Source organism: Ctenopharyngodon idella, chromosome 3 (genome assembly GCF_019924925.1).
Source record: "Ctenopharyngodon idella isolate HZGC_01 chromosome 3, HZGC01, whole genome shotgun sequence".
Taxonomy (NCBI): Eukaryota; Metazoa; Chordata; class Actinopteri; order Cypriniformes; family Xenocyprididae; genus Ctenopharyngodon; species Ctenopharyngodon idella.
Window position 1 is genome coordinate 24,788,703 of NC_067222.1, and position 23,410 is coordinate 24,812,112.

Below are 23,410 nucleotides of genomic sequence, written 5' to 3' on the forward strand. Positions count from 1 at the left end.
CCAAACTTATCAAGCTTATCAAGCTCTACTTCTGATTGAGAATAACTTTGTGGAGATCCAACCTCTACAGAGACTATTTCTGTCTCAGGAACAACACTGTGGCATATTTCAGACTTGTTCTGGACGCCATGTCCAGAGCTTTCCACTGGCTTCATGCAAAGATTGGAACCCACAATTTCATCTTCGACAGCATCTACCATTTCATCTTCCACAGCATTTACCAATACTGAGCATGAGGTTTGTTCATGATCAAAGCCACTTCTTTCAGAACGACCTGACTTTAAGCCTCCAGACACTGAGCTCCAGTACTTGCATTCAGACGTAATTGGCTCTAGAACAATCCTTGGCTGCAAATTGAAGTGGCTCATGACGTCACTGAATAACTCGGGTTTGGTTCTTTGATTAGTTTTATCGCAGGTGGTAGGCTGCTCAGTCGCTGTCTGAGGTAGAAGGCCAAGGCAGCCAGTGTAGTCCTCCAGTACAGTGGCCTCAGAACTGCTTGCGAGAGCTCCAGACACTGCATGGGTTGTACCGCTGCTCAGATGTGCAGATCCGTCCTCATTCACCGTTTCTTCACCCACAGATTCTTCAGACTTATCACTGTTGTTCCCCGGAGGCTGTATTGGGGGAAACGGACAATCAACCATTCTCATAATGACTTGAACAACAGCCCTTTGGGTCAACATGACCTAGGATTCATTGCACAAACAATTCCTCTAGCAGTCAAAATGATTAATCGCATAGTCTCTCCTACCTCCTGATTATGGATTTTCGGGAGTTGGCCCCTTTTCAGGTCACCATAAAAACGTGTCTGGCGCTGCCGATAGGAGTATGGTTTTCTCACCACAGTGAATCTGCATATGCATCATTAGCCGCATTTCCCAAGCAAAAACTTTGCCACAAAATGGGCAGGGTAGTGGCCCTTGACCTCTGGTTTTGCCTTTCCGTAACAACTCTTTGTTTGGGGATCCTTGAAGTGTCTGTTGAAGGGGTACGAAAAAAAAAATAATTTTAATACAAATTTTAATTTGTGCAGGGGGTAATCTATTATTTCTAAAATAGAAAAATAAGAGTTCCTTCAAAAAGACATTATTAGCCTTGCAGGTGCTTATTAGGTTCCTGAATGTTCTGAATGTCTTCTGGTTCCATTGATTGCTAAAGATTTTAAGGATCCTTAGGCATTAGACAAAAAAATGCATATCTGATATGCTTGAGTGATTTAAAACCATGAAATATAAAAACGGATTTGGATCATTCTTCAGGTTTTTGTAAAAGACACATACCGTATTTAGGTTGTGATTACTTGTTGGCGTCTTGTCATTGTTGTCCTTTTCCTCCCTTCTCATTCCGGCTTGTTCCAAAATCTCCTTTTCCCTTAGAGCTTGCTCTTTTTTCCTTTTCTTTTCATCCTGCAACCTACGTCCTATGTGTTTCCTTGAGTGCTTCTTTAACTTCTTTTCCCGAACAAACTCTTTGCCACATACTTTGCACGGAAACATCCTCTTCAGTTTTGTAGGAACTGATGTTTCTCTGTCAGAGTCTGTAGTGTCTTCCTTTGATTGCTCAGGAGCGCACTTAGATTCATCTGGGCCCCTTTTAGGAAGATCTGCACTTTGTTCTGCCTCATCTGTAGTGATTTTTGGCACATCAGCAACCAGGTTGGATTCATCAGTTGATGGACTTGGTTTATCATTGACCTCTTTTGATTCTTCATTTTTTTGTTTAGACTCCTCATTGACTCCCTGTTTCTCAGTTGCGCGCTTACGCAATTGCTTATCAATCAATAAAAAAGGAGTGCGAGTTATTAATATTATACAAAAATAAAAGTTCAAAAATGATTAGAGTCTCAGCAAGTATATAGTAACATCTTCATATTCAGTTACAAATCTGAAACCAACCTGGGTATAACCAGCAACAACTAGATTGGACTCATCTCTTGATTGGCTTGGTTTATCTCTGAACTTTTTTGATCCTTCATTTTTTTGTTTAGACTCCTCAGTGACTCCCTGATTCACAGTTCTGCGCTTACGCAAATGCTTATCAATCAATAAAAAAATGAGTGTGGGTTATTATACAGTAATAAAAGTTAAAAAATGATCAGTGTCTTAGAAAGTATGTAAGAACATCTTCATATTCAATTACAAATCTGAAAACCAACCTGTGTATAACCAGCAACAACTAGATTGGACTCATCTCTTGATTGACTTGGTTTAGAGCTGACCTTTTTTGATTCTTCATTTTTTTGTTTAGACTCCTCGGTGACTTTCTGTTTCACAATTCTGTGCTTACGCAATTGCTTATAAATCAGTACAAAGAAGTGTGGGTTATTATGCAGAAATAAAAGTTAAAAAATGATCAGTGTCTAAGAAAGTACATAGTAACATCAACATATTTACAAATCTGAAAACCAACCTGGGAGTAAGGCAGTTGTGATCTTGTCCGGCCACTGTGATGGAAAATGTCAAACTGTCCTGTTCTGTTTTTTACTTTCCTGTGTTGAGTGCGAATGTGCGGCTCCAGCCATCCTTCACGGATAAACACTTTATCACAATGTGGGCAGGCATACGTTTTCTTTAGCTCTTGCAAATTCTGTACTTCTGTAGTTTCAGGTACTACCTCCATAGTTTCTTCTTTACGTGGCTATGAGAAATACAAATATCAAAACTTAATAGGAGAACATTCATTGAAATGATACATATCCAGATGAAAATTATCCATGGTGTGAGCAGGTACCTCAGTCTGGATTGGCATCTTAAGAGATTTGTGTAATAAAGCCTTTTCAGCCTTATGGGACTTCATGTGGAAACGCAACCTGGTTTTAAAAGCGAAGACTCTGTCACACTTTGGACAACGGAACTCACTTTTGCCATCAACTTTGGCCTTCTTCACTGCAGCATTTTTTCTTTGCTTCTGAAAGAAATGCAAGTCCAATTGACAATGAGAGAAGCAAGGAAGGATATATGCAATGAGCTCCAAGTGTAATATGCCCTGGATGTGAAAGTGAATGAATAATGTCTATATGTTTTAACAGTTGTCATACAAGGTTAACAGCATATTTGTAAATTGTCTTCAACAGTGAACTTGAAAGCATCAAACTCAGTGCACTGATACTGTAGGACTACAAGGGGTATTTCAAATCTACAATATATTTTTCCCCAAGATGTCATGCATGGCATTTCAATGAAAAATATATTAGTATAGTAGACCACCAAACCACCCGAAGAAATGACACAAATGACTGAAAAACAACTCATTTCAAACAAATTTTATTAAAACTACTGCATTATAACTGCACTGTATATATACACAAATTGTACATTTGTTTAAAAAAAAAAAAAATTATACACATAAAAATAAAAAAGGTTGTGATTTCCTGTTTTGTATATACATATTTACAAATTTCCATTGGATGGTTCTTCTGGTTTCAAGACCTTCATTATCCCACTTTCTCCTTCTGCAAAGCGTTCTTCTGGTATCAAGACCTTCATTATCCCACTTTCTCTTTCTGCAAAGCGTTCTTCTGGCTCAAAATGCTCTAATTTAATCGGAGTTGAATTGATCAGAAAATTGACTGGTCGGCTGTACCCTTTCGCCTCTAAATAGGCATGTTGATGGTTTATTCTTAGATGAGACCACAAATTAGAGGTGTTCTTCTGAGAAGCCTTGCTGGACCCCTGGCTAACTCTGGCTGAACACTGATGGCAGAAGACTTCACCATATGCATCTTTTGAGAAGTAGTCCCAAACCTTGCTAAAACAGCGCTTTGATAAAAATGCCACCTGTGAAGCAATGAGAAAAACGCGCATAAGCTTTGTATTACACTTTGGCTGAAATCATAAAACATATGCAATGCATTCAGTTGTAGATATTGCTTTAATGACAGGAGTGAAAGCAGACCTACAAAATGAACAATCCAAACATTTAATAATAACTGACTTAATAGTAACAACAAGAATTTAATGATAAAACTTTCCAACAGTATTTTCTTCAGCTGGTAATACTAGTTTTAATGCTTTAAAGCCAGGGTTTCCAACCAAAGGTCCCTGAGAATACACCACTGTAAAACAAATCATTTTCATTAACATTTCATAACTATTTTCTCATTAATGGTCTTTTAAGCATAGTATGATGTAATGTCCTAAATGAAAGTTATTATAAAAAAATCTGGCTTTTTTTTTTTTTTTTTATTCTGGAGGACCCTGTGTTGTCTGAGAGCCTGGGTGGGGGTCCCTGGGTGCATAAAGGTTAAAAACCCCTTGTTTAAAACTCTGTAAAATAGCATGCACTGGTTAATGATGAACAAACATCAATAGAATAAAATGTTATATATTAAATCTATAATCAATAGTGCTTAATCTATCTTATCGTTCAAATCTTCTGCTATAATCAGTCAATGTTATACCATTTGTACCTGTTTATTTCTATAAACTGCAAATACAGGCTAGCATGTACTGATATTTTCACTTCAGTATATAAAAACCTCCCTCAGTATTTCCTTCTTTTCACGTGGTAGACTACTAGCAATGAAGTAGCAGCAGCTGATAAAAATGATATAATTACAGTACATTATACTTGTTCTTAAATTCAGCTTTAGATAAACCCATTATCCACTCTTCAAGCTTCTTACATAAAATACATGATCTGACTGAAAAACGAACACAGATTACCTAGCTATAGCTGATATTCCCAGGTTAATCTTATGCACAAAGGCTGCATTCAACTTATAAAAAAAAAAAAATGTTGGTGCTATCCCAGATCAAATAACATCTTCTCAGGTAACATAGCAGACGCAGATGTGTTTGAATGAACAGCATGTGTTTCGAGCCACATACCAGCTCTTGTTTTCATAACTGTCGTTTTTGGCCTCAGACTCACCGTTTAAACTGCATCCGCTTCAGTAGTTGCTTTCTTGTTCTCTCCGTAGATTGGCTGTAGCTGTACAAATGTGTTCAGTTCATCCTAAGATAAGTGCTTACTATCTTAGGATTCATTGAACTACTATGGAGAGGTCATTTTTGCATACACTTTGTTGCCAATTTCAGACAATAAAAATCGATGAACTCCTCACTTCATAATAGCAGAAATGGATATATTGACCAGACAAATCTAACGGCCAGTATTTGGCTATTTTTAGATAACAGGCATCGGCCATTAACCATGAAGTGCTTATTTCCCCACAAATACTGCCTGCTTTGTCAATGTATAGTCAACAACCAATGTTTACATTTTTGTGTGTGTGTGTGAATTTTAAGTAAATGCTGTGTAAAACAAGTTTTCTTTTCAATTCAGCAAGTTCGTGCACATTTGCCTTTACTGAATATCAGCCACCCTACTTTCTAGGTATCAGCATCGGTCATTGAAAAACCATTTTGGTCAACCGCTACTTTGAAATATGCGGTGTGTGATCTCTGTCTGTGCTTGGGAGTTTTATTGTAGTTCTCATTGTATCAAATAATGCATTTTACAGCAGTTTTAAATGTCAGTGAGCAGTCACACAAGATTTACAAAGCCCAAAGCTGTAATCACACATTACCTTAAATATTCAGAATAGTGTTTGATTGATGGCTTTTTCAACGGCTGATTCATTTTCCTCTCATATTTGTTTGCATCCTTGATATGGCTTATATGTGAAGGAAAGAAAATCTCTATGTATTCACATCTACGCACACTATTTCTTGCACTAGAGAACATGAAGTGCAATACCTTGTGTGATTTCATCTTCGCATCCATTATCTCATCAGTTCCTGATTGTGCTTGGTTGGGAAGGTTCACAAGAGCCGTGTGGGTCTTCATGTGCATGGCTAGCTGACAGGGCCGAGCGAACACCCGATCAGGGCAATGAGGGCAATGACACGGCATCGGTTTTTCTCCTTTTTTTTTCTTGTGTTGATGACGCACATGGGTGGCAGTTCTGTTTTCTGGTTCTTTATCACTGCTAGTGTGGTCACTCTCAGTAGACAGACCACCTGGCTCTTCTTCTTGGTCTCGTGAAGTAATTGCTAGCCGTTCGGGTGATGCGCTACTCCTGTTGGTCTGCTCAGAGCAATCCGACAGATCATCCACAATTTCTCTTGAGAGCTGCGTGTGAGAGAAAGACATTATGGTATATGACTAATGTACCATATTAGTACCGCTTCATTTTACAATTATAGAACTTCATTTTAAAGCCACAATCTGTATTTTTCGCCACCAGGGGTCGCTAACCTCTTCAAAAACAATAACAAAGGCATAGAATGATGAGGCAGTGAAAATGAGCGTGGACTCATGGAACTTGTCACCATGCCAATGGATCTAATAATGTTTATGGGGAAATAATGTTTATGGATGAGTGAATGCATTCATGTTTTTTAACATGACTGTGGTATAAAGCAGGGCGTGGCCGAGATTTGCGGGCGCGATTGCTAAAGAGAGACAGATATCAGCGCCACACGCGAGTCCCAGGGGATATAAAGGAATGAGGATATTTCATTAAACCGAACTTCTCGCAAAGCTGAAATACTTCTCATACAGGTCAGTTTATTTGAAGAATTAAAATTGTGAGGTAACGCAGCGCTGTTTCACTATCTTTACACTATCATACTAAACTTCATTTAAGTGTGTTGAAAGTTGTATTGTTATTCTATGTATTAGTTTGTTGGCTGTATGAGACCAACAGTAAGCTAGATCAACATTAGAATATCATACTGATGATATTCTAACATTTCATCGTGTTGAGCTACATAACATTGATTAGTCTTATGTAGCTTACATTTGTTTACCTTGTCTAATAACGTGCTAGAGCGTCTCTGTCAAGTCGAAGTTTGTCGCAAGGCTCTCGCCATCTCGAAAACGCCACGCTGATATTGATCCTCATTTTATTTCTCCTTTTGTCCCAAAGTTTGCTTGTTATGGTCCATAATGTTCGAATAAAACAACAACGTGCCGCTAGACACGTCTGTTGCCATGGTTACTATGCAGCGCAAGCGGAAACCAGGGATAACGCAGATATTACGTCATTGACAGGCGACAAGTGACAAGGGACGGGCACTATTTTAAATTGTGAATTTTTCTTAATTTACAAATTCTTGGAAGCATTTAGGATAATGTAAGTACACAGTTAAACGAAATATATAACACTGCAAGTGGTTTTTGGATATTTTAATATAAAAAGAAATACAAGATATTTTAAGATATTTTAAAATTCTATATTAAATAAAATCTGATATTAAAATTCCATACTATTTTGTCAAAATAAGTTCAAGTTAAAACACTAAAAACTAAAATGAACTAAATGAATTTAAGCATCACAACAACATAATGCACAGTATGAAAAGTGCTTATAAGATCGTCTAACCGATATGGTCCTGTTATATTGTACCCTAGTGAATTTATTTTGAAGGGTTAGTTCACTCAAAAATTTAATTTCGGTCATTGAAGGGTTAGTTCACCCAAAAACAAATTACTCACCCTCATGTCGTTCCACACCCATAAGACCTTCGTTCATCTTTGGAACACAAATTAAGATATTTTTGATGAAATCTGAGAGGTATATGACTCATCTATAGACCGCAATTTAACCACTGATTTCAAGGTCCAGAAAGGTACTAAAGACATCGTTGAACAGTCGACGTGACTGTTAATTTTATGAAGCGACGAGAATACTTTTTGTGTGCAAAAACAAAACAAAAATAATGACTTTATTCAACAATGTCTTCTCTTCTGTGTCATTCTCGTGCGCTGTTTACGTTCAGCGCTTCCTGGTTCTGCGTCAGAACGCTGACTCATTATTGGCCGGCTCTTGCGTCAGCATCACACACATGCATCATGCTGCTCACGTAAACAGCCTCTGTCAATAATGACTATGAGTCGGCGTTCGGATGTAAACACAGAAGCACTGCACTATCTCTACAATGTAAACAGCATAGGAGACTGACAGGGGAGCGAAGAAAATTGTTAAATAAAGTCGTTATTTTTGTTTTTGCGCACAAAAAGTATTCTCGTCAATTCATAACATTAAGGTTGAACCACTGTAGTCACGTTGACTATTTTAACGAAGTTTTTACTACTTTTCTGGACCTTGAATGTGGTAATTTCATTGCTTTCTGATTTCATAAAAAATATCTTAATTTGTGTTCTGAAGATGAACGAAGGTCTTACGGGTTTGGGGATGACATGAGGGTGAGTAATTAATGACAGAAATTTCATTTTTGGGTGAACTAACCCTTAAATGTCAATGCCAAATGCCATTTGCAAGACATTTTACCACTTAAAATGACATACTTTAAAGTGAATCAGTATATTCAATGTGAAAAAATGAAGCGTGGGACTTAATTTTATAACAGAATTCTTCTGTATAACATGCACCACAGTTAGACCAAAAATGTGCATTGAAAAGGTAAAAAAAAAAAAGTCCATTTTGATGTCACATTGATTTTAACCCTGCTAATGTTTACCTGAGAGAGGCCATGCAGTTTCCTCTTCTTCTTATTGTCACCGTAGAAGAACGCCTTGCGCCGGCGGTACTTATACGGCCTCTCAGTTGAATGGATGCGCATATGAATCATCAGCCTCTGTTCCCTTCCAAAGACTTTACCACAGTCTGGACAGGCAAAGGACATCCTCTGCCTTCTGTTCCGCCCTCTCCAGTGCCTGACCCTGCTGTTACCCGAAGTTGGATCAAAGTCCAGAGGGGCCATGTAATTTTGGGCAGAGTCCCAGGTCATACCACCAGCAAAGCTATAAGCAATACCAGTGCTTGTCCCAGCAATGTCAGATGCCTGATCAACGCTTTGAGGTAATGTGGTGCCGCTGTACAGGGGGTGATCAGTAGTCTCTGTTTTGATTACAAGTGCTTCTGACTCTTGTCCAAATCCAGAGTTGACAGCAGACTCATCTTGCCGGGATGGATTGGACTCCTCTGGGGTGGAAAGCGTAATGGGTTCTGATGGGCCTGAGAATTTAAAGAAACCAAACAGCGACCATTTGATGAGATCAAGTGTGATTTCTGTTTTCAACGTATGAAGCTAAGTAGCTGTAGGTGAAATGTGCTGATTTAAATCAGAAGGAAAAGCAAGTTAATGGTATTTTGTCTCTGTGTCTGGAGATGTTTTTCCTGTGGTCTCTAGAGGGGGCAGCTCTGTTCTGCGCGCCCCCCCTGAACATTTTGGAGCGAAAACAACATCCAAAAAACAAAACCAACGTTTACTTCGGACTAATGCAGCTGAAAGCAATTTTCTTATTGTTCTGATGCAAATATTTACACTTCCTGAATAATAATAATGCATTACTGTGGAAGACTACAAGCTGAATGCACGCAGATGATCTCACCAAAATAAAGTCCACGGTAGTGCATAGGCTGAAGAGCACAAAACTATGTAGCAACTAGCAACCACGTACATGTTTCCGTATTACATCTACATCAAAACTACATTAATCCCGGCCTGTCGTCCTACCTGGCCAGTCCGCTGGATTTGCCCCCTCCATCCATCGGAGCCTCCGTCTCAGAACCTCATTTTCTTTCCGTGCCCGGATCGTCTCTTCCTCGTACTCCAGCACCGTACCGCCGACCATCTCCATGATCTGCTCCACCGCAGCCATCAGACGCTCGTTCAGCGCGCGGTGCAGAAGCTGCAGCTTCGTCATTATGATTGTTTTAGCTTTGCAATTCAGCAGCAAAGAGAAAACAGTGAAACGGCCAACTATCCCCGTAGCCTGAACAGTTTGCCTTTCGCCTCCGAAGAAAGGCAGCAGGAAACAACTGACTGCCACCTACTGCATAGGAGAAATGCTAACGTTACCGTTCATCTGATCCTGCAGAGCAAAAGCCACAATGCAAATTATTGATGGGAGAGTATGGGAGCAAACCTGGCCGAAAGGAAGTCAACACAAAACCGTAGTAAACGTTGTTCTTTTTATATACAAGAATAAGCACGGTTTTCAAACATTTAAGTACTGAGAGTACAACAAGTTAGAGTCTGTAGACAAACGTGGTCACAAATCACGTTGGGAGGAGGTCAGGGTTTCTGGAACTGGGGTTTGGGGACCTCAAGGGGGTGCACGAAAGAGTTCAGAGAAAAATGTTGTTATAAATGTGAAAATAGGTTATTATATTTTATTATATAATAAAATAATGATGAGATTAATAGGTCTTTAGTTTATATTTTACGTCTTTCTTCATGTTCATACATATAGTGGGTAAAAAAGGATACAGTTTCAACTAAATAGAAAGTAATTTCCAGATAATATTGTACATACATTTCTAGCATTATTTTTTACTGTATACATTTATTTATATAGGGGGTCCCTCGCAAAGGAAATATCATATTTAGGTCCTTGGCATCAAAAAGTTTGAAAACCCCCGACCATAGCAACATTACGATTATTTAGCGATTATTTTAACATAACGATTGGTTTTGGTGGCAGTAATGACAAGTCATTATGTATTTTTCTTCCTTTTTAAATACATCTACATATTACAAAAAGTAGTTTAAAGTAATTTAGATAATAGAGCTAGCTGTGCTGGTGGTGCCACTACGCAAAACAAACCTCCACAGATTGTGCCCCAAAAATGATCTTCACAAATATAATTTACCAGACCTTTTTTTTAAAGAAAAAAAGAAAAATCTGTATAACATAGTTATAACATAGAGAGCCTTAGTGGGGTCCCATCATCACAAGGCCCAACCTGAGACAATGTGTCTGGGATGACACACACCGATAACAGCCCTGCAAAAATAAACCATCATGATAACCAGTTTCCACTGAAAGACTGTACAGCCGTGGCCAAATGTTTTGAGAATGACACATATATTAATTTTCACAAAGTCTGCTGCTTAATGTTTTTAGATCATCTTGTCAGATGTTACTATGGTATAGCCTATTGAAGTATAATTCCAAGCATTTCATAAGTGTCAAAGCCTTTTATTGACAATTATGTTAAGTTTATGCAAAGAGTCAATATTTGCAGTGTTGACCCTTCTTTTTCAAGACCTCTGCAATTCGCCCTGGCATGCTGTCCATCAACTTCTAGGCCACATCCTGACTGATGGCAACCCATTCTTGCATAATCAATGCATGGAGTTTGTCAGAATTTGTGGGTTTTTTGTTTGTCCACCCGCCTCTTGAGGATTGACAAGTTCTCAATGGGATTAAGGTCTGGGGAGTTTCCTGGCTGTTGACCCAAAATTTCGATGTTTTGTTCCCCGAACCACTTAGTTATCACTTTTGCCATGTGGCAAGGTGCTCCATCATGCTGGAAAAGGCATTGTTCGTCACCAAACTGTTCTTGGATGGTTGGGAAAAGTTGCTCTCGGAGGATGTTTTTGTACCATTCTTTATTCATGGCTGTGTTCTTAAGCAAAATTGTGAGTGAGCCCACTCCCTTGGCTGAGAAGCAACTCCACACATGGTCTCAGGATGCTTTTTACTGTTAGCATGACACAGGACTGACCTTTTCTTCTCCGGACAAGCTTTTTTCCGGATGCTCCACAATCGGAAAGGGAATTCATCAGAGAAAATGACTTAACCCCAGTCTTCAGCAGTCCAATTCCTGTACCTTTTGCAGAATATCAGTCTGTCCTGATGTTTTTCCTGGAGAGAAGTGGCTTCTTTGCTGCCCTTCTTGACACCAGGCCATCCTCCAAAAGTCTTTAACTCACTGTACATGCCTGCTGCCATTCCAGAGCAAGCTCTGCATTGGTGGTGCCCCGATCCCGCGGCTAGAATACGGTCCTGGTGCTTGCTGGACTTTCTTGGGTGCCCTGAAGCCTTCTTCACAACAATTGAACCTCTCTCCTTTAAGTTCTTGATGATCCGATAAATGGTTGATTAAAGTGCAATTCATCTGATCACTCTTCGTAACATTCTGGAGTATATGCAAACTGTCATCATAAAAACAGACTTTGTGAAAATTAATATTTGTGTCATTCTCAAAACTTTTGACCATGGCTGTAGTAACTGGAATTATCGTTACTGCTTTAAATCTGTGGTGACTTTGTATTAGTCATTACTGCAGTCAAAAATAAATTAATTAATTAACAGACATATTCTGAAAGCTTCTTACACTGTTTGAAACATTAATTTAATACAGTTTTACAATAGTAACAATTACTCTAGTAACTATGGTATCTACACGATTAACTGTTTACAGGAAATTTACATTAATGGACCATTTGCAAAATTATGGAAGAAAGCCCATTGAGCCTGGGCGAAAACTGGGGTATAGCCTACAACACAGGGACAGAAAGACAAGACAATGAAAGATGAACTGAATAAACAATACAAATACAGCACCAATGAAAACTGAATACACTAACACACTAAGAATGCTAAATGCAGTATGACAATTACAGTATAATTATACTACCAGTAAAAGATTCATTATAAATGCATTTAATGCAGTGTTAGTAACTGGTGATTCAGTGCTTGAACTGACATGTTTGGGTAAACAATATGTGTTAAATGACGAGAATGTAAAATATTTCCAACATAAGGCAACATTAATTGTTTATCCCTAGTTATGCACACACAGTCAGTATCCTCACAATGGCAACATTAACATTTTCCTCAGATACAATAACTGATGTCGAATTAAATTTCATCTAGTTTATTCAAATGTTTGTTGTTACATAGGACAAAGTTCCTCATTTACACCTGTTTGACATGATCTTTTCAAATTACATGATTTTCTTCTGACATTTCTGCAGTAAGTAAATGTTACGATTCATTCTACCACATTAATTCATATCCTTATGTACTATTTTATATTTAACTTGTCCTCTCAGTGATTCCCGCAGTCAATGAAAACCTGGAATTTAAAAATCATGATGTGTAGGCCTGGAAAAATAATGGTGAAAAATAATGGTAAAATAATAAGTCATTCCTTTCTAGTTAATATACATTTGTATAGTTATGCACTGCCTAAAAATATTTCAGGCAAGATACTGCTGTCAACATCAGTCTGGAAGTATGGTAACTCATGGTACAAAACACAAAGTGGTCTTCCTCAAAGGGGAAAAGCGAAGCACTGGAGACATTTGTGCACACATATTGACTGGAAAGGTCATAGAAAGGTTAGTCAAACAGCATATCGGCCTTATGTATTTTTTATGTAACATGGAAGCTTCTAACATACTTGATAAAATAATAAATATCTCTATATATCTAATGAAAATCAAACTCTCTATGACAATAACAGGTTCTTTCTCGAGGTGTGCCTGCAGCAATCTGATGCACTTGTCACTCGGCGGACAGCTGTTGGTCGTCTTCTAGCGTATGCGCTGCTGGTTCTTCATTGAATCTCTGGCACGTGCGCTCATGTCTCCTCATGTTCCCACTCTGGCTGAAGGTCTTTGAGCACCAGTTGCAGCGGTAAGGCCGTTCTCCGGTGTGTGTGCGCATATGCATCCGAAGGTAGTCAAACTTGGAGAAGTTTCTGCCGCACCAGTGACAGATGAAGGACCTATCGTGCAATTTCTTGTGGAGCTGCAGCTTTGCAAAGTCCTTCAACTGCTTTCCACATTTATTACACTTATATAGCCCATCTTGATCCTGATCTTTTGCTGATGCTCTCCTAGGTTTGGTGAACCGTGTACGAAGGCGATCCTTTCGCTGCGGTCTTCTCAACGCGTCGCTGGCTGTTCTCAGCTGGTGAGCGGGTTCTGAGTCCTGACACGGACCGGCATGGGCAGGGGTAGTAGTAACTGAAGATGTTATTGTGATGATGGTGTCCTCAGGCTCAATCTTAATCCTCGGTGTCGAAACAGTGGGCGAGGTCACATCCCACGTCTCATCTGTACTCGAGCTGTCGAACTGAGGAAAGAGTCGTTGTTCGCCTGCATTTTTTTGATGCACTAGCTCTCTGTCCTCTGCCTCGGTCTTACAGACTGATGTGACATCTAGTATGCGTGGCTTCAGTTCACTAGGTGAATCTTGACTCTGGTCATCGGCCTCCGTTTGCTGATCCTCCAGGTCTTCTGATTCGATTGGAGACCTGTACCCACGTGATGATAATTCTGTAGGTGAGACTTCATCAGGAGAGATATAGTGGACTTGTCCTGTATGGTGAAACCAAGAAAGGATGAAAACGACATTCTCTGATAGTACTTATTATTATTAGTTGCAGTATTGGTCATTTTAAAAGAAGCTAGGGTCATTATATTCATCAAATGCAACATAAGTATATCAGGTCTAAGCAACATAAGGATGAGAGTGACCTTTTTGGGTGTGGAACTAAATATTTGTAACGGCTGAACGTTTTATCCCATTGAAACCTGTTTGACATTGAAACCTGTTTGACTCTCTGCTTGGTGTCAAGAGTTAAAAGTGCTATTGAGGAATTACATTTCACTTAAGAAGCATTCAAGTAACACATTGTTCCTTTAATCAAGATAACAAGCACTTCTGTGTCATCATATTTTCACTGTTTGAATGAGATCACAGTTCATGTACCAAATCATTTGAATTTATTTGTTTATTTAATTGGCAATTTAAAAGCAAAACTATTCTCAATTTTTGCCAAATTATATGAACTTTAATTTCACTAAAATTATTGCTGTTATTTTAAATTGAATGGAAATCAGAAATTAGTAGACTCAAATTGCATTTGGTTATTATAGTTAAAGATTCTCTTGTTTAGGTAAGACAGTGTGGAAGTCAAAAATCAGGCGATTTCAGTAAACGGGGCTTCGTTACATCATAAGTGTTTCGAAATTTCAATGGTACACCACTGGGGGCGTGACTTTTGCAGTTTGATACACGCTCCAAACCACTGATTCGAAACAAAAGATTTGTAAAGCAAAACAAAATAATGACTTTATTCAACAATATCTAGTGATGAAATTTCGAATCAGTGGTTCAGAGCGTGTATCAAACTGCCAAAGTCACATGAACCATTGAAATTTCTAAACGTTTCGAAACACTTATGATGTAACGAAGCCTGGTTTACTGAAATCATGTAACTTTGGCAGTTTGATACACACTCCGAACCACTGATTTGAAACAAAAGATTCGTAAAGCTTCGAAGCTTCATAAAGCAGTGTTTTGAAATCGCCCATCACTAGATATTGTTGAATAAAGTCATTATTTTGTTTTTTTTGGTGCACAAAAAGTATTCTCGTCGCTTCATAACATTAAGGTTGAACCACTGTAGTCACATGAACTATTTTAAATATAACTTTAGTAGCTTTCTGGGCATTGAAAGTGTTAATTATCTTGCTGTCAATGAAGTTCCTCACTGAGCCATCGGATTTCATCAAAATATCTTAATTTGTGTTCTGAAGATGAACGAAGGTCTTACGGGTGTAGAACGACATGAGGGTGAGTAATTAATGACAGAAATTGTCATTTTTGGGTGAACTAACACCTTAAGTCTCTTATGCTCACCACGGCTGCCTTTATTTGATCAAAAATACAGTAAAACAATAATCGTGTTAAATATTATTACAGTTTACAATTACCGTTTTATATTGTAATACATTTTAAAATGTAATTTATTCCTGTAAAGGCAAAGTTGAATATTCAGCATGATTATTCATTATGAAATCATTCTAATATGCTGATTTGCTGCTCAAGAAACATTGTCGTTTTTTTTTTTTTTTTTTGTATAAACGATACGTTTTTCAGGATTTTTGATGAATAAAGTTTAAAAGAACAGCATTTATTATTTGAAATGTATATCTTTTGTAACATTTCAAATGTATTAATAGTCACTTTTGACAAATGTAATGTGTCCGTGCTGAATAAAAGTATTAAATTCTTAAAAAAAAAAAAAAAAAAAAAATGAATAACCCTGAATATTTGAACTGTAGTGCATATGTTCAGAACATATATGAATACAGTTGTATATACCTGTACATACCTGATTTGTGTGATTTCATTACTCTATTCATTATTCATTAAAAAAAAACAAAGATGGAATTTCTTTTCCACTCTCTCACCTCACTGGTCTTGTCGTATCTAGCAATCAAAATACAATATCATCATAATTAAACATTTTAATAAAAGCCTAAATAGAATTCTAATGGTTTCCAAATTTATATATTTTTACCTGTGTTGATAAATCCACGTCCACAAAAGGACATTATATAACTTAATAAATAAATAAATAAATAATCTGTAAAAACGATCAATTATTGTGGTGGACTGGTCAAGTTTTCATAACATCTTTCCGAATGGCCCTGCAGCTCTATCCACTGTCCTCTCTCTCTCCTTCATCTTTCTTTTTTCTTTTTTTTTCTTCATAATAACATTTTTATATCTTTCTACAATAAATTGAATGTCCATTCAACACAATATGTTAAAATTATGATATTGTTGTATATGACTGCAATTGCTAGATACGACAGAAAAAGACTAGACCAGTGAGGTGAGACAGAAACTTGGTGGAAAATAAATGACGTCTACGCTTCTCTGTCAGTCAGTTTTACTATTAAATTGTAGTTGATGGGAAAATACACCCAACATGGGCGTTTAAGTGTGAATTTACCGTTTAAATGTGCCTGATTCCTCCTCAGCACATCCCTCAGCTGTTGTTTGAGCTTCGCGTTTTCTGATCGTGTTTGGGCTGCTTCCTTTTGATAGTCTTTCACCGTCGCTTCCACCTCCACCCAAATCTCACGAATGACAATTGACATTCGCTTCATCAGGTTAGAATGTAACTTATCTAGTCTTGACATTTTACCGAAGTATAAAAAGAAAACAAATTCGATAAAACACGCGAATAAAGGCAACTCACTACACTTGTTTCTTCTCTTCTTGTTTTAATAGCTCTACGCAGACTCTAGATGTGTATTACTGCCACCTACTGTACTGTAGCGTGCACGAGTAGACATATTTACATTTCTGGATAATATTAAATCTTCAAAATATTTTGCAATACCAGTTTAATCTGTTTATATATTTGAAAGGAAATATATGAGTGAAGATTATTATTGTAATCAGTCAATTTATTGTTTTGAGATATTTGTATGTGTAGTGTCAGTGACCCTTATGTCATTCAGATGACTGGACATCATCTGAAACACGTTCATCAATACACCCTTATCTAGCAACAACATTAAACCACTATAGGTACAGTTAGCTAATCATATACTGCACTCCCTCACGTTTAATAGGGCCCAAGCCCAAGGGGCCACTATGTTTTCCTATAGATTATTCTGTTATCTTCTTCTTTTTTCAAACTCTCGGGCACTTTTGGGGGCCGTAACAAGCTCAAAAAGTCTTGAAACTTTGCACACACATTCAAATTAAGTCTGGGCAGAAACTGACTGGGGGGTGAATCATGGGGGGACTCTGTGGTGCACTCTTTTATATGATCATTTTTGAGGGGCTCCATAGCACAACCCTTTTCACATGCAATAACCAAACTTCATACACTTATAGATCTCATCAGTCAGAACAATTTTTGTGCTCATAATTATACACCAGCCCAACAAGAAGTCAGCTATTATGGGTTGTTTGAAAAACACATGCACTGCATCCGAAATCGAATACTTCCCTACTATATAGTATGCGAAAACTGTACGCCAAAAGAGTAGTATGTCTGAATACATAATTTGAAATTTGGAATTTGAAATACTCTTCATAGGCAATTTACCCAATCGCCACCAAACTCAGCATGAAGCCAAGACACTGAGGATGTTAAATTGCTAGTGGATTTTTGATATCTCAAACGGTTTGGCCATGGCGAGGAAATTAACTTATGGCAAGAAAGGGGAAACAGGAAGTGTTATAATCTGATTTTCAGTCTGATTTTGATTAAACTTCAGCTGTATGTTCGATGTAAGATGCTGATCACATGGATGTGACTACTGAGGGATTAAAGTAAGATAAAAAAAAAAGGGAAACTGGAAGTTTCTCATCTTCTAAAATCATTGTTGATTTAAACTAAATTTGTTTGTTAATGGAGGCTGTATGAATGTAAATTGCATGTAGGCCTACTATGTTTTCAGTTCAATAATTTTTTTCTTCAATATTTTGTATTTTGAGATCAATTAATATCATTAAACAATATTCACTTCTAAATTATACACCATTTGCATCTATATACAATACTACAAATATTAGAAAAAACACATTTTATTCTGATTTTTCAATTATATGTAAAAATATGATTAAAAAATACGAAGATTAATGCTCTCTGATTGAAAGAAACTAAATCAAATTCATATATAGGATAACCACTAGATGGCAGTATAGATCTATTTTTAATAGGGTTGTGCAGTACCTTGTTGCTGAGAACAGTATTTTCAGACAGAAATACTTTTAGTAGGTATTACATTTGGATATTTATTTAGAGTGTGTGTGTGTGTGTGTGTGTGTGTGTGTGTGTGTGTGTGTGTGTGTGTGTGTGTGTGTGTGCGTGCATAGTAAAACCTGAGATCACCTACATTGTGGGGACCAGCCAGCAGTCCCCATGGGGGAAATAGATTAATAAACATACTAAATGATGTTTTTTTGAAAATGTAAAAATGCTGAAAGTTTTCTGTGATGGTAGGTTTAGGGGTAGGGTTAGTGTAGGGGGAGAGAATATGCAGTTTGTACAGTATAAAAACCATTACGTCTATGGAGAGTCCCTACAAGGATAGTGAACTAAACGTGTGTGTGTGTGTGTGTGTGTGTGTGTGTGTGTGTGTGTGTGCGTGTGTGTTTGTAAATATGGTTTATGAGGACAAAAAAAATGTGTATAATGACATGGGTATGATGTAGGTTTATGAGGACACAGGAAAAATCATGATGTAAACATGATTTTTCCATGTGTCCTCGTAAACCAAATGGCTTTAAAAACATGCTAAACTGTGCTTTTTGAAATTCAAAACATGCCAAAGGTTTTCTGTGATGGGTAGGTTTAGGGGAAAGAATATACAGTTTGTACAGTATAAAACCATTACGCCTATGAAGAGTCCCTGTAGTAACAATAATCTTTCTTGTTCTCTCGGGCGAAGAATTGACTCGGGTCTTCGTTCAATTTTCAATGGTTTACTGAATGTTCTTGTACAATAAAAAGAAATAAAATAAACTCCGGTCAAAAAACTGTGTAGCTCCGTCTTTCTTTCTTTCATACTAAGGGGCGCCAAAAATGAAAGGCGCTAAAGGCTGTCCAATGATAAAACAGAGCAAACCATTATGGAATAAACATGGGGGTGTTTAAGGAATATACATATAAATCCAAACTCATTAAAATTATATCTATTCATGCACTTATAACTTTAATATTAAATTAAATTATTCAAATTATGGCTCTTATATCCCCAGCCTCTAATTGTATAGGCTGGCAAACTATATCAATTACCACTTAAAATTATATAGAGCCATAAACCTTCAGAATAAGAGTCCTTGGAGTCACAACTTGAACTTCCATTCAAATTAAAGTCAGACAGCTTCCTGTAGAAGACATATTTTGGAGATGGGTCGATTCAATGTGCTGCTTTTTGTCTGAACACACACACTGCGAACGCATCCCTTAGAGTCAGGCATTGTCTTGATGATGCGGCCTATCATCCAGGAATTCCGAGGTGCATTGGAATCCACAATCAGGACAATGTCTCCAATCTCAAAATTTCTTTTCAACCTGAACCATCGCTGACGTTCCTGCAGGAGAGGTAAGTATTCCAGCGTCCACCGATGCCAGAAAAGATCCGCCAGGTATTGAATTTGTTTCCATCTACGCCTTGCATAGACATCGTCTTTCTTGAACACACCTGGAGGTAAGCTTACTTGTTTCCTCATCAACAACAGATGGTTAGGGGTCAAGGCTTCGAGGTCATTAGGGTCGTCAGACATTTTGGTAATTGGTCTATCATTGATGATTGATTCCACCTCACACAGTAATGTATGTAGGCCATCATCGTCCAACACCTGCTGTCTCAGCGTGGAATTCAGAACCTTTCTTACCGTGCGAATCTGACGTTCCCAGACTCCACCATGGTGTGATGCTCCAGGAGTGTTAAATATCCACTGAATTTCCCTCTTTAGCATCTCTTCTTGAATCGCTGACTGATTCAAATTCTGCAATGCTTCACGCAACTCCTTATCAGCTCCTGTGAAGTTCGTTCCATTATCAGAACGGATTACTGAGACATGACCTCTTCTACAGATGAATCGGCGTATAGCGTTGATACATGCATCCGTATCGAGAGAAGGTGCGACTTCTAAATGGATGGCTCTAATGGTGAGGCAGGTAAAGAGCACACCATATCTCTTGACCATAGAGCGTCCTTTTCTCACCTCAAACGGTCCGAAGTAATCGACCCCAGTATTAGTGAATGGTGGTTTGTCTGGTAGCAGCCTATCTTCTGGCAAATCTGCCATCTTTTGCACACCAGTCTTTGCATGTAATCGTCTGCAGACAAAACAAGCATGAATTGTTCTTCTAACTGCAGAATTTGCTTGAGGAAGCCAGTATTTCTGTCTTAGCTTTGCCAGGACATGGTTTCGTCCCAAGTGACCAATGTTTTGGTGGATGTGTTCAAGAATTAGGGAGCATATACGGAGGTCTTTATGCAAGATGATGGGATGCTTTGATTCTTCAGGCATCGCCGATCTGCTCAATCTACCTCCAACTCTTAACACGCCATCCTCAAGGTATGGATCCAATCGGTATATGCAGCTGTCTTTCTTGACATGCATCTTTCCTTGTTGCAGCATTTTTATTTCTTCCTGAAACTTCTGTTTCTGGCTGTAACGAATTAGATCCAGTTCAGCGTTCACCATATCCTCCATGGTAGGTGTTCTTTTCTTCAAGCCTCTTTTGTAGGTATCCATTTCTTTCTGTACTAGAATGTTTTGTATATTGGGATCTCTTTCTGCATGATTGATCCTCATCTGTATCTCCTTCCTCTTGCGACTTACATCCAGCAGGATTTCTTTGAGATGTGTTAGCAGTACTATGGCCTTCTTTAGGCGATGCCAGCTTGAATAATAACAAACAAGACTTTCTAGACCTTCCTTACTGTTCTGAGTGGATATTGCGTTAACAGAGGAAGCCTTTTTGAGCTCGTTGTCATCATCTGCAAATGACATTGAATGTTCAGGTCGAACTGGCCACTCACATTGTGGCTTCAGCAGAAAACTAGGTCCTTTGATCCAGTTTTTGCTTCCAATCAAGTTGTCTGCATTTAGGCCTCTCGAAGCTTGGTCTGCAGGATTATCTGCAGAGCTCACATATCTCCACTGAGAAGGTTTAGAAGCTTCTCTAATTAATGAGACTCGGTTTGCAACAAATGTCTTGAATCTTGTGGAGTCGTTCTCGATATATCTCAGCACTGTGGTGCTATCAGTCCAAAAGTTAGACTCCTTAAGATCAATTTGAAACTCCTGTCTCAGCATCCTATCCATTTTGACTGCGATTGTGGCTGCTGTCAATTCCATTCTTGGAATAGTGACCTGCTTGAGTGGTGCCACTCTGGACTTTCCCATCATGAACGTGCAGCTCCTTTGATCATGATCATTTGTCAACAAGAGGTATGTGGCAGTCCCGTATCCGTTCTCGCTAGCATCTGCAAAGTGATGCAATTGAAAGGTCTTGACATGCCCGAACCCTGCAGGTTTGATACATCTACTCACACTGAAGTTTGTGAGCTTATGCAAATCCTCTAACCAGGACAGCCATCTCTCAGCCTTTTTCTCTACAATTTCCTCATCCCAGGCTATTTTCTCTCTACACAGGTCCCTCAGAATGAGCTTTGCTGGTAGCACAAATGGTGCTAGGAACCCAAGAGGATCGTAAACTGAGCCAACAACAGACAATATACCTCTTCTGGTAAGTGGTTTGTTTTGCACTTCGATCTTGAAATTAAACGTGTCATTCTCTGTGCACCACAGAATTCCCAGTGCTCTTTCCATGGGAAGCAACCCGCTGTCCAGATCTAAATCTTTCATGTCAGAGGCTCGTTCCTCTTCAGGAATGGACGAAAGTACAGTTCTGCTATTACTAGTCCATTTTGTCAAATGGAACCCACCTCGATTGCAAAGCACTCTGATGTCTCTTGCAAGAATGACTGCTTGTTCTTCAGTTGCCACTGATTTAAGGCAATCATCAACGTAAAAATTCTTCAAGAGTGTCTGAGCTGCTTCTGGAGTAGTGTTGTTGATTCCATCTTCTGCTGTTCTTTGAAGAGCGTAACAAGAACAACTCGGTGAAGAGGTAGCACCAAACAGGTGTACACGCATCCTGTACTCCTCTTCATCTTGATTTAGGTTGCCGTCCGGCCACCAGAGGAACCTCAGGAAGTCTGCATCCTCATTAGGTACTCGAACCTGATAAAACATTGATTCAATGTCAGCCATCATTGCGATCGGCTCTTCACGGAATCTGGACAACACCCCAATAAGCGTGTTGGTGAGGTTAGGCCCTTGAAGTAACTGACCATTCAAAGAAAATCCTTGGTAAGATGCATTACAGTCGAAGACAACACGGATTTTCTTCTTCTTCTGGTGATAAACCCCGTGGTGAGGAATGTACCACACCTTTCCATCACCACGGTGCAACTTCTCATCAGGTATTTTCTCAGCATACCCTTTCTCAATGATGTTGTTCATAAATCTGGTGTAGTCCTCATGGAACTCAGGATTCCTTTTGAGTCTTTTCTGAAGGCTCTTGAGACGCTGTTCCGCTACATCCCGATTGTTCGGCATCTTGATCTTGTCATCTTTCAAAGGCAATCTCATGCAGTAGTGACCATCCAGAAGCTTAGTAGACTTAGTCACAGACATCATGAACTGTCGGTCTTCTTGAGACATTTCAGAATTATCATCATAACGACGTTCAGGAAAATCAAGATTAAACTGCTTCACCAGCAAATCTTCAATCTTCTCCACAGATATACGATTCACTGTATAGCTCTGTATACCAGATTTTCTTGTCTTGATGCTCTCTTCTTTAGGTCCATTGACTATCCAGCCAAGAACTGTCTTCACTGCATAAGGCCCGTTATTTCTGCTGTTTATCACTTTCCATGGTTCCATGGCCTTATGAGCGTTCACTCCAATAAGTAGCCCTACTGCAGCCTCAATATGTGGAAGACGAACTTCACGCAGGTAAGGCCATTTCTCAATATCCTCCTGTTTAGGAATGTTTCCTTCTTTCACAGGCAAGTGTCGCTGAGTCAAGACATTGGGTAGATCGATATAAGTATTCCTTTCTACACCACACACTTCTAAGTCAGACAGCAAGTATCCACGCACCTTTCTTTGTTGACCCATAGTACAAAGTAGAAAATCAGTCTTCTTGCCCTGTATGTTCAGTTGATGCATGAGATCTTCTGTGCAAAAGGTGGTTGTGCTTCCTGGGTCTAGGAAAGCATAAGTCTCTACTGATTTTTCACTCTTCTTTGATTTCACTTTTACAGGTATAATGGAGAGAATGCACTCACCATCGCCAGCCCCAGTATATCCACAAGTTTCCTGACACAGTGAAAGAAGAGCATTGGAAACT

The 23,410-nt window shown here is 38.6% G+C and overlaps 2 protein-coding genes across 2 annotated transcripts; both read right to left on the reverse strand.

Annotated features, from left to right (window-relative positions):
- Positions 1–379: 379 nt before the first annotated feature.
- On the reverse strand, positions 380–9,778 carry zgc:66474 (uncharacterized protein LOC327500 homolog). The gene is made up of 10 exons (XM_051886289.1): positions 9,432–9,778; positions 8,433–8,929; positions 5,704–6,078; positions 2,734–2,910; positions 2,413–2,640; positions 2,159–2,296; positions 1,899–2,036; positions 1,284–1,772; positions 755–980; positions 380–617 (listed from the first exon to the last, which is right to left on the reverse strand). The coding sequence occupies exons 1-9, from the start codon at positions 9,619–9,621 to the stop codon at positions 795–797; spliced, it is 2,418 nt and encodes an 805-aa protein (XP_051742249.1). The 5' UTR covers positions 9,622–9,778; the 3' UTR covers positions 380–617; positions 755–794.
- A 2,789-nt stretch (positions 9,779–12,567) lies between these two features.
- Positions 12,568–16,750, reverse strand: zgc:66443 (uncharacterized protein LOC406856 homolog). The gene is made up of 2 exons (XM_051886293.1): positions 16,463–16,750; positions 12,568–14,033 (listed from the first exon to the last, which is right to left on the reverse strand). The coding sequence occupies exons 1-2, from the start codon at positions 16,650–16,652 to the stop codon at positions 13,216–13,218; spliced, it is 1,008 nt and encodes a 335-aa protein (XP_051742253.1). The 5' UTR covers positions 16,653–16,750; the 3' UTR covers positions 12,568–13,215.
- Positions 16,751–23,410: the final 6,660 nt, after the last annotated feature.

Excerpts from the sequence above, each read along its gene's own strand:
- zgc:66474 (XM_051886289.1), bottom strand. The coding sequence starts at position 9,621 with ATGACGAAGCTGCAGCTTCTGCACCGCGCGCTGAACGAGCGTCTGATG. Across the intron at positions 2,641-2,733 it reads AGATGCCAATCCAGACTGAG|CCACGTAAAGAAGAAACTAT; the intron begins GTACCTGCTCAC and ends TATTTCTCATAG. Across the intron at positions 981-1,283 it reads GTAATCACAACCTAAATACG|ACACTTCAAGGATCCCCAAA; the intron begins GTATGTGTCTTT and ends CCCCTTCAACAG.
- zgc:66443 (XM_051886293.1), bottom strand. The coding sequence starts at position 16,652 with ATGTCAAGACTAGATAAGTTACATTCTAACCTGATGAAGCGAATGTCA. Across the intron at positions 14,034-16,462 it reads GAATCAGGCACATTTAAACG|GACAAGTCCACTATATCTCT; the intron begins GTAAATTCACAC and ends TTCACCATACAG.